We start from the raw sequence: 12,048 nt of genomic DNA on the forward strand, positions 1-12,048 counted from the left end.
CAACAAAGGTCCATATAGTCAAAGCTATGGATTATCCAGTATTCATGTATGGATGTGAGAGTTGGACCATAAAGAAAGCTGAGTGCTGAAGAATTGATGCCTTTGAACTGTGGTGCTGGACCAGACTCTTGAGAGTCCCTTGGACAGCAAAGAGATCCAACCAGTCCATCCTAAAGGAAATTGGTCCTGAATATTTACTTTAAGGATTGAAGCTGAAGCTGAAGCTCCAATACTTTGGCCACCTGATGAGAAGAACTGACTCACTTGAAAAGACCCTGATGCTGGGAAACATTGAAGGCAGGAGGCAAAGGAGGTGACAGAGGATGCGATGGTTGAAGGGCATCACTGAATCAATGGACATGAGTTTGAGCAAGCTACAGGAGTTAGTGATGGACCCGAAGGCCTGGCATGCTGCAGTCCATGAGGTTGCAAAGAGTCGAACACCACCGAGCGACAGAACTGAACTAAACTGAACAAGATAGGTAGCAGCTATATTATTATCAAAACGAGAAAGCAGATAACTTGTGTCTTGCAAAAGGTCACTAGATGAATAAATTATGGGGTGATAAATAGTGTCAAGCTTTCATTTTAAGATTTGAACCTGTTTCCCTCTGGACCCACGTTCTTGGGTCCACCATGAAGTATTTACTGTGTAAGGGAACCACTAACTTCATCATGCTTATGAATATCTGTACCTCCTCTGTTCTGTCTTTCAAAACAAGCACAAGGGCATTCTGCATAGACTCCTGTCTTATTAAACTCCACTTTCTTGTCCAATTCAGATTAAAATGAAAGGCCTAATGGCTATCTTTTTATACTTAACCAACTCTATTTTCAGGTGAGTAATCTCTTGGTCTGCTTCATCTTCTGCCCTCCTTAATCAGCATCATCCCTTCTTCATATTTCAATATTCTCATCCTCCCTTCTCCTTTCTTCTCTTTTCTATTCCTTCTCCAAAACTTAAACTTCTTCTCTCTTCTAATTTCCTTTTATTACTTAGCTTCTCCACTATCCTGTGCTCCTCATTCTTTCTGTTTTCTTTCTCCTCTGTTAGTCTCAATCTCTGTATCTCTTTATTTCCCTTTCATCCTATCACTCTTCCCTCTAGCTTCTCTTCCATTTTCTTACTGCCTTTTATCCATCCATATCTCATCATCTTTACATCTCTCCAACCACCTCATTCCATACATTCTCTCTTCTATTTACACCTATTTCACTCTATTCTTTCCATAGTTGTGTACATGCTCATTTCCTCTTCAAACTCTTTTATGCACTTTATTACAAGTGTATCTCTCTTCTATCTATTTCTCCACTTATCTCTATCTCTTCAAATTCTCCTTCATACATTATAACCATTCATATTTCTACTCTTTCCAGCCCTCCCCACCTCCTTTTCAACATTTATATCTAATTTCATGTCTTTTCATGCAGTGCGAGAAGAGATATCCCGCCTTCTTTACAAGGAAAATGTTCACTATAGTTTGGATACCATCTCCTGACAATTTTCTCTGGAAACCTGATGTCAGAAAAACCCTATTTCTACTGTGTCTTCAATCTTTGCCTTTCTAGTAGCCACTTCCAGCTATCTCACAAATATGTGCCAGTCTCTGCATTCAAAAAATAACTATTTCCTTTACTCCTGCATAAATTAATTATATACGGATCCCTTTCATTTTCAAGCACATTCCCAGAAAGCATTTTCTATGTTTACTACCTCTATGCCAAGTCCTAAAAACTCATCATTGCACTAATCATTCCACTGAAACACTGTATATGAAGAACACCAGTATCTTCCATGTTACCAAACCTAATGCTGCTGCTGCTGCTGCTAAGTCACTTCAGTCGTGTCTGACTCTGTGCGACCCCATAGACGGCAGCCCACCAAGCTCCCCCGTCCCTGGGATTCTCCAGGCAAGAACACTGGAGTGGGTTGCCATTTCCTTCTCCAATGCGTGAAACTGAAAAGTGAAAGTGAAGTCGCTTAGTCGTGTCTGACTGGTAGCAACCCCATGGACTGCAGCCTACCAGGCTCCTCCGTCCATGGGATTTTCCAGGCAAGAGTACTGGAGTGGGTTGCCATTGCCTTCTCCACCAAACCTAATACATACTTTCAATTCTCTATATTACTAGCTATCTTTGTAATAGTCAACAATATTGTAGAGATGCAAAAGTAATAGTAAAGAGCATAACTTGAAACCAAACTGCCAAAGTATGCAAGATCAACCATTTACTACCTAGGTGACACTGGAAAATGTTCTTACTAGCTCTGTGTCTCAGATTCCTTATTTGTAATGTTGGAATAACAGTAAGTAGGATGAGTGTAACAGTCCCTGGCACATTGTAAGCACTATATTGATGGCAACTATTGTACTTATTATGCTATTATTATGTTATTATTATTGATCACTTCATCTTTTTGAAACTATTTACTCCTTTGATATATTAGTCAAAATGGATTTGATCAATATGTAGTAATAATCATAAAATATCAGTGTCCTAAAACAACAAAGTTTTATTTCTCATTCATACTATTTATCCATCTCAGGTTGTGGGGAGGGATGCTCTCTTCTGTTATCTTTAATAAGGGACACAAAATAATAGAGCCAAGATCACCTGGCATAATGCTACTCACCATAACCAGGGGAGAGGAACATAGAAACTCATGTACTGGCTCTTAAAAGTTTCCAATCTTTCTAATAGATAAACAACAAGACCTACTGAACAGCACAGGGAATGATATTCAATATCCTGTAATAGCCTATAGTATCAAAGAATCTGATATATATATATATATGAATCACTTTCCTGTATACCTGAAACTAACACATTATAAATCAACTATACTTTTTAAAAAGATAAATGAACTTTAACACCAGTGCTGCAAATTGATTGAGAAAAATGATACTTAGTTTTATGAATTAAAAAGAACAATATTCTAGTTCCTGAGTGATCACAGTGTTTCCAAAGTGTACTGATATGGAAACAATTATAATAGATTCCACTAACCACAAAACTTTTGAACAGAGATGAAAATTTTAAAATGTACATCTTAAAGTTTCCAATCCTTCCTCAGAAATCACACATGTTATTTCCACTCACATTTGGTTAGCCAAAGCCAGTCATTTGTCCAAGGCTCTATGAAAGTGAAATACTAACACATACCCCAGAGGGAAGCGAACTGGAAATAGTGGAAGTAGCAGTATTGACTACCACACTTAGCTTTCAAGATATTACACACTAGTAGTTCTATTAACACCTTCCTTTCTTTTTCTTCTTGTTCTCCTTCATAGGTTCTTCTTTCTTCCCTTCTGCTTTAATGATAGTAATGCTACATGATTGAATGCTTGGCATGATTTTCCCCTCACTGTATATACTTTCCTGAAGTGATCACACCCACGTACATGGTTGTACCATCATACTGACAATACCAAACTTTACCTCTCTTGCTTGTGTCTCTATCCTGGTCTTACAACTTGAATATTCAACTGCTATTAGACTTCTGCCTCTGGATAATCTACAATCTTCTTAAACTTATCTTGTCCAAAATTAACCTCACAGATTTATTCTATCTAAACTTTTCCTAAATCTCATGTGATGTACCCCAGTTTGTAACACCATCATTCACCATTTTCCTTGGGTACCTTCTACCTTGGCTCCTCCTCTTTGCTCTCATTCTGACATTGGTAGTTTCTACTATTTCCTCAGTGTACCTCCCCTTCCCCATCTTAATCCATTGCTCTGAATTGGAGTTTCACCACTCCTCATCTAAACTGTTTAAGGTGCCTCCTAACCAGCTTCCCTATTTCCAGTCTTGTTCCCTTAAAATGCACCCTTTGCTCAGTAGCTAGGGTACCATATATAACATTAAAAAACCTGACCACCTCATTTTCTTGTTTATAATATACCATTCAATTTCCTGCAACTGCTCAATTGGTTTTCTCTGCCTGGATGTCCCTCCTCTCTTCCCTCCACTTTCCACCTACAGTTTTCTTGACTACATTTCCAATAAAACAAAACTGAATGCCAATACTAATAATCAGGAATGTAGGTGTTAACCTCATCCAGCGACTCTCTTTTCAACTTGATCCAAAAAAATGAGTTAGATGACCCTGATCTTTCATAATTACTCATAACTTCGTCATTTCAGTTAATTTTTTTGTGATTATGTACTAGGCATCTCCCTACTAACTGTCTTAAGATCATATCATCAATGTTTGCATACCCAGAACCTAGTCCAGGGCCATGTATGTATTAGGAAGTCAAAACATGTTTGGTGAATAAATAAATGAATTAATGAACACTACTAATCTTCCATCAAAAATTTTTCTCCCTCCACTGTCTTTGCTCTACTTCTCTATGTCTTCTTTTCTTTCTTCTCATTTACCTCATACTTTTCTCCAAATTCTCCTTTTTCTTTTAAGATATTCTAATATCTAGCCTTTTAATTTTATCTCCCACCCCCCCCTTTTTTTTTTTTTTACCAAATTTTCTATTCTATTTCTCTCCTCTCATAGTCTCTCTTTTCTTTACCCATTTGTTCTTGAATGATTTATGTGTGTGTGTAGAAAAGATCTGGGAGTACACCAATAAAATAAATATATATGATAATTTTATTGACCTCATCTCCACATTATTCTTCCCACTTCTACCCACTTCCCTTTTCTCCATGATTCTCTCCTCTACTCTCTCAGCTCCTCTTCATTAATTCAACTTTTCTCTTAACAATTCACTTACTATCTATTTTTCCTTGTCCATTCTTGTCTCTCAGAAAAAATAAATAGCAAATTTAAAGTAAAGAAAGACTAGCATATACCATATAGGCAGGCACACTTCATGTATTCATCACATGTTTATCAGGCTTGTATTATTTGAGATTCATTGTGTATAATAACAAATGCATAAACTTGATATACCACAAAGCTTGCACTGAAAGATCACATATTTCCCATTCAATAAATGTTCACTAAGTTAAAATTGATACCCGTTAATGTAGGAGAGAGCTTTAGGAAGTGACAAATGACAGCAGAGAAACTAGCAAAATCAAAAAACAAGAACCAAGAAAGTTTTTCAGTGTTGGAGCAAAGAATCTTACTGAACTGGAAATGCATTTAAAGTTATTCATTTTAAAAGCAAAATTTCCTTATCTAGAAACTCTAATGATAATAATGAGTCATGAAAAACATAAAAATTGTTATAGTTTTTATACTTTAGGAGTAGAAAACTATGAAATATATTTATTTCCACATATATATATAAATATATAAATAAATATATATATAAAATATATATTCTTAAGTTGTTTGGAAATTCATTTATTTCTCAGCATTCCCATGCAATGTGGCATGACAAATATGTTGCTATAATTTTGCATTTATATATATAACATTGTATGTTTCAGAAAATAGCTAACACCTCACTTGACTCTCATAATTCTGCACCATACAGATAGACTATTGCTGCAGTTAAACCTAGATGCTATTCTGTCACTGTGTTCATGCCTGTGTATGTGGTTGTGAGTCTGTGTATTTAAGTACCCTTGGCTTTGTATAGGGATTCCCTGGTGGCTCAGATGGTAAAGAATCTGCCTGCAATGCAGGAGACCCTGATTCAATCCTTGGGTCAGAAAGATCCCCTGAAGGGAATGGCAACCCACTCTAGTATCTTGCCTGGAGAATTCCATGGACAGAGGAGCCTGGTGGGCTATAGTCCCTGGGGTCGCAAAGAATCAGACATGACTGAGAAACTTTCATTTTCACTTCACTTTCACTTTGACTATGTATATGCCTGTGTATTACATGTCTCTGAGTATACATAAACATTTATACATTGTGAAAGTATATCTCTGTGTGTCTGAAAATGTTCATATGGCCAATTCTCTATTTTTCATTGAAATAGAGTTGCTTTGAAATATTGTGTTAGTTTCAGGTGTAAGCACAGTGATCAGTTTTATATATATATATATATCAGATTACTTTCCATTATTATAAAATATTGAGTATAGTTTCCCATGCTGTAATAATAAGTCCTTGTTTTTTTTAAATCTACTTTATATATAGTAGTGTGTATCTGTTAATCTCAAACACAAACTCCTTATTTATCCCTTTCACTTCCATTTCAACCCTTCTGGTAAACATAAGTTTGTTTGCTATGTCTGTGAGTCTATTTCTGTTTTTTTTTTTCATTTATTTTTATTAGTTGGAGGCTAATTACTTTACAATATTGTAGTGGGTTTTGTCATACATTGACATGGATCAGCCATGGATTTACATGTATTTCTGTTTTGTATAGAGATTCATTTTTATTATTTTTTAGATTCCACATATAAGTGATAGTATATAATATTTATCTTTCTCTCTCTGACTTACTTCACTTAGTATATTTTCTAGGTCCATCCATGCTGTTGCAAATGGCAGTATTTCATAATATTTTTATGGCTGATTAATATTCCATTATGTGTGTGTGTATGTGTGTGTATCACATCTTCTTAAAGCAATCATCTATTAATGGACACTTGTGTTGTTCCATGTTTTGGCTATTGTAAATGGTGCTGCTATAAACATAGGGGTGCATGTATCTTTTCAAATTATAATTTTGTCCAGGTATGTGCCTAGGAGTGGGATTGATGGGTCATATGGTAGCTCTATGTTCAGTTTTTTAAGGAACTGCCCTCCTTTGTAACTGTCCTATATACATACCCACCAACAGTGTAGGAGGGTTCTCTTTCCTCCACACCCTTTCCAGAACTTATTAATTTATAGACTTTTTAATGAGAGCCATTCTGATCAGTATGAGATGATACCTTATTGTGGTTTTGATTTGCAATTCTCTGATAATTAGGGAGTGATGATGAGTAGTTTTTCATGTGCTTGTTAGCCAACCCTGTGTTTATATGTGTATATATAATATTATGTCTATAAGTGCACACACCTGTAACTGTGTTAAGAAATGTATGCCTCTATGTGCATTTATAATTTGTAAATTTGCTTTCAACCCTGGTCCTACCCCCATGATACTTTAGATGAGCCGGGCACTCTCTGACCTCATCGTGTAGAGGAGGGTTCCATTGTCCACCAGTCTGAGCAGCTTGTTAGGTGTGGTCATGTTATGGGCCACTGATTTCTTGCCATTGTGGAAGAAGGTGTCAGGGGTCCAGATCTTACTAGCCAGGAGATTATTCAGTGGAAGGATCTTCATGGGTCCATCAAATTTCAGTCTTTCATCATGCCATGTCTGTCGAAAAAATACATCAATGGTGTACTCCTAAGGACAAAAAGAGAGAACAACATTTCAGCAGAGTTCTGGTGAGGATCCACAGTGCCCTTAGCAAATATTAATTACTTTGCAGTATTTCCTCTGATGCAGAGAAGCAGCAATCTATTGACAGTAGTTACTGGCAAGTAGGGCAAATGACTATGATTGAGAAGTAATGTCATGGTAATCAATAAGTACATAAATAATATGTCCGAGAATATTTCACTTAGGAAGATCACTGCCAATGCTGCCCTGCACATCATACAACCTGAACACAAGACTTTGCCTTATGAAAAGGCAAGAGCTCTCTTCTCTATGCAGTGGCATCTCTAATAAGAGCAAACTCCTAACCTTGTCTCTTCTACTAAATGATCCCATATGAACATCAAAAGCCAATATAACAACTACCATAAAACTAAAACCTTAAATTTTAAAACACATTTCATTTGATTCTCAAACTAACAGTGTATCTAATGAGTTAATATCTTATTATCTTCAATAAGTAAAGCACTCTTACAGATAAGGAAAAAACAAACACACAAATAGAAAAAAAGGATAAATGACATGAACAGAAAAATTCATGAAACAGGTAGAAATTGCTAATAAACATGGAGAAAATTTTCAAAATTGCCATTCATCTAAATACAAATTCAAATAACAATAAACATTACTGGCATTGGTAACAGCAGATTAAATCATTTGGATATATCTTCTTGTAGTTATTAATCATAAAATTTGAACCAAAACATATAGATAGACAGATAGACAATTTGAAACCAATGGGAAATGACTGAAAGCAGACAAAAATGAGGAAAGTTTACTCTTGAAAGATAGCAGCAGCAACAGGCTAAAATTGTGTTTGTGGCTTTCTTTTCTAAAGGTGGTCTCCCAAACCTAGAATTTCTGTGTCCGATATCACAGCCTTAATGGCTCAAAGTGGATAATAATCTGGAATCTTAGGAGTACGAATCCTGGAAGCAAGAGAGTCACTGAGGGGATGGGAACTCAAACCCCAGGATATACTTTGCCCCAAATCCTGGCTGACCACTACATACAAATGAAAACTCTGGGGCTCTGGAAAAAAGGCAGACAGAAACAATAAGGGAATCCTCCAGTAAATGAAAGATGACAAATCTGTGGTGGGTGATGTTTGTGCATTTGGCAGAAATCAGAAAAATTATTGGCTTAATATACCTCAGAAGAAAGAGCTCAAAGTTGACCAAAGAACTGAAAATTCAGGCGGAAGCCTTGAGAGAAAACCAAAACCATTGAAAGGGTAAGTCTGAAATTCTGAGTACAAACTCAGCCCAAATCTTTGACTGGCCACTAAACTACACAAGGGATAGGGGACACATCTAGGTACTCAGGTAAAACAAAGCAGTCAGAAGCTGCTTAAAATATCTTGTTGTTGTTGAGTCACTAAGTCGTACTCAACTCTTTTGCGACTTCTTGGACTGTAGCCTGCCTGGTTCTTCTGTCTCTGGTATTTTCCAGGCAAGAATACTAAAGTGGGTTGCCATTTCCTTCTCCAGGGGATCTTCTCAACCCAGGAATCGAACCTGTGTCTCCTGCATTATATGAGGATTCTTTACCACTGAGCCACTAGGGAAGCCCCCTCAGTGACTTCCAATTATATTTGGAATAAATACCAATACCTTTCCCTTACCTAGAAAGTACTTCATAAACTGGCCCTTATTTTCTCTAAGCTCTTCTCCAACCACTTGTACCTCCATAAATTAGCCAGTCTGGCTTTTCTCCTCCTCTAAAACACTAAGAGGAGAAGGAAATAGCAACCCACTCCAGCATTCTTGCCTAGAGAATCCTGTGGACAGAGGAGCCTGGTGGGCTGCCATCTATGGGATCGCACAGAGTCAGACACGACTGAAGCGACTAAGCATGCATGCATGCATTGGAGAAGAAAATGGCAGATCACTCCAGTATTCTTGCCTGAAGAATCCCAGAGACAGAGGAGCCTGGTGGGCTGCCATTTATGGGGTCGCACAGAGGCAGACATGACTGAAGCGACTTAGCAGCAGCAGAACACTAAGAACACCTCTGCCTAAGGATTAAGAGATTATAGAAATTATCTAAACTGGAACATTTTTGAGAGTGAGAGGAGGCTTTATCAATAATTATGTCAGAATGACAGGTGTAAGCCAGGACTATGCCAGGTTTAAAACTGGAATTAGATTCCCACATAAAACCAACACCCTGAAGGGCTCTGACCTCAGCATAGTGAAGTGAAGTGAAAGTCGCTTGGTCATGTCCAACTCTTTGCAACCCCATGGACAGTATAGTCCTTGGAATTCTCCAGGCCAGAATACTGGAGTGGGTAGCCTTTCCCTTCTCCAGGTGATCTTCCCAATCCAGGGATCAAACCCAGGTCTCTTGCATTGCAGGCGGATTCTTTACCAGCTAAGGCACAAGGGAAGCCCCTCAGCATAAGGGTGAATTAAATAAAATGAACTAGACAAAACCAATCCACAGCATGAAAATGAAGAAAGGAAACTTATCCAAGCATGAATTATGAAATGAAGAAGGGCTAAGGGAAAGCATTTCTATTGAGATTTAGCAACTTCAAATCTAATCTGAGCTAAATATTTAAATGTACACCTGGTTTGGGTCTTACAAGCTGAGAAATTAACCTAAAAATAGGTCTCAGGATGGGGATACCCTTAGACTGACTTATAAAAGCAAACACTCTAGAGGAACATAGCCATAAATAAATGCTTGCTGAAAAAAGTATGCAATTCACAACAACAAAACACCTAAGGAAATGGTTATAAGCAAGAGTCAGCCAATACGATATATAGGTCACCCCTCAAGAACATCACATATGAGGACTTCCCTGATAGCTCAGTGGGTAAGGAATCCGCCTGCAATGCAGGAGACCTGGTTCAATTCCTGGGTTGGAAAGATCCACTGGAGAAGGGATAGGCTACCCACTCCAGTATTCTTGGGCTTCCTTGGTGGCTCAGCTGGTAAAGAATCTGCCTACAATGTAGGTGACCTGGGTTCGATCCCTGGGTTGGGAAGATTCCCTGGAGAAGGGAATGGCTACCCACTCCAGTATTCTGGCCTAGAGAATTCTATGGACTGTAGTAGAGCTGGACACAACTGATTGACTTTTACTTCACAAGAACCTCACATAACAGAATAAAAGAATTATAAAGGAACTACTGAATATATTAAAATGATAAAAGTATCAAGACAGAGATTGAGAATGTGAGAAAATATCAAAACATTATGGGGTAGGAATGAGAAAAAACAGATTTTAAAAATATCTATTTGAAGTAGATGTTCTGTGAAACAAAAATAAAAAGTCAATGGATATGTTATATAGAAGATTAGATATTATGGAACAGAGATTAATGAACTGGAAAATACTTGTGAAGAAAACTTTTTCAGTGTCTATTTCTAACAAAGTTCTAAAGTTATGGACATGAGTTTGGGTAAACTCCGGGAGTTGATGATGGACAGGGAGGCCTGGTGTGCTGCAGTCCATGGGGTCGCAAAGAGTCAGACAGGACTGAGCAACTGAACTGAACTGAACTGAAAATTAGAGAATAGAGAAAATGATGAACAATGAAATACTAATGGATGAAAGTTTCTCAGAATTGTTGAAATATTAGTATAAGTATCTTAGTTTCAAGAACCTTAATCAGGGGGCGGTCCTAAGACGGCGGAGGAATAGGACAGGGAGACCACTTTCTCCCCCACAAATTCATCAAAAGAACATTTGAACGGTGAGCAAATTCCACAAAACAGCTTCTGAATGCTGGCAGAGGACATCAGGCACCCAGAAAGGCAGCCCATTGTCTTCGAAAGGAGGTAGGACAAAATATAAAAGATAAAAAGAGAGGCAAAAGAGGTAGGGACAGAGATGCATCCCGGGAAGGGAGTCTTAAAAGAGAAGTTTCCAAACACCAGAAAACACTCTTACCAGCAAGTCTGTGGGGAATCTTGGAATCTCTGAGGGCAACATAACCAGGAGGAAAAATAAATAAATAAATGAATAAGACTCACAGATTACATGCCTAATGACAACTCCCAGCACTCGCAGCCGCCACCAGCAAGTGGGGGCTGAACAGGGATGTGTGGGCTGCATTGATTAGGCTAAGGACTGGGTCAGAATGCCCTGAGGGCAATCTGAGGGAACTAATGTGAGATCGCAACCCAAACTGTGGGATAGCCAGAGAGAGAGAGAAAAAAAAGGGGGGGCGGGGGAGAGAGAGAACTATCCTGCGAAAAGCCCTAACCTGAGGCACTGCTCAGAGAACAAAGGACTGAGCATCTACCAGAGGAGAGCTGGCAGGCTGTGGACCGGCCCATTCCCCACCAGAGACAAGCACGTGGGAGGCAGCCAGAGCCAGAAAGGGGCAATCGCAGCCCCAGAGAGGCATCTTCTACCAAACTGCAAACAGGCTCCATTGCTAACCAATAGTTCTTGGGATTCTGGAGGGTTGACATCCGCTGGGAGGGTTGCAGCCAGCAATCAGCTCCCCAGAAGAGACACACAGCACACCTGAGAAGGCACGCCCATTGTACACCCAGAAAACCGAGCGGCTGGGATGGGGGAGGGAGAAGACGCACCCCCCACCTGGGGGTGAATGCACTCGCCAAGCACCTGGTCACCTGAGCTGCTTGGACCTGGGAAGGGCACAAAACGCAGGCCCAACCGAGCCTCCGCCTTTGGGGAGTACTCGAGAAGCTGAACCTGAGTGGCTTAGACCTGGGAAGTGCACACAACCCGGGGCCCGCTTCAGACAGTTCCCGGCAGAGCAACCTAGAGCCTGA

At 38.9% G+C, this 12,048-nt stretch overlaps 1 protein-coding gene across 1 annotated transcript in view; it reads right to left on the reverse strand.

The window, feature by feature from the left end:
• The window catches only part of GABRA3 (gamma-aminobutyric acid type A receptor subunit alpha3), a 236,603-nt gene that overhangs the window by 68,361 nt on the left and 156,194 nt on the right, over nucleotides 1-12,048 (reverse strand). The window contains exon 5 of the mRNA XM_061136473.1: nucleotides 7,040-7,260. Within this exon, the coding sequence (XP_060992456.1) occupies nucleotides 7,040-7,260 (221 nt within the window). The remainder of the gene's footprint in view (nucleotides 1-7,039; nucleotides 7,261-12,048) is intronic.

This window comes from Dama dama, chromosome X, assembly GCF_033118175.1.
Source record: "Dama dama isolate Ldn47 chromosome X, ASM3311817v1, whole genome shotgun sequence".
In the NCBI taxonomy this organism is placed as follows: Eukaryota; Metazoa; Chordata; class Mammalia; order Artiodactyla; family Cervidae; genus Dama; species Dama dama.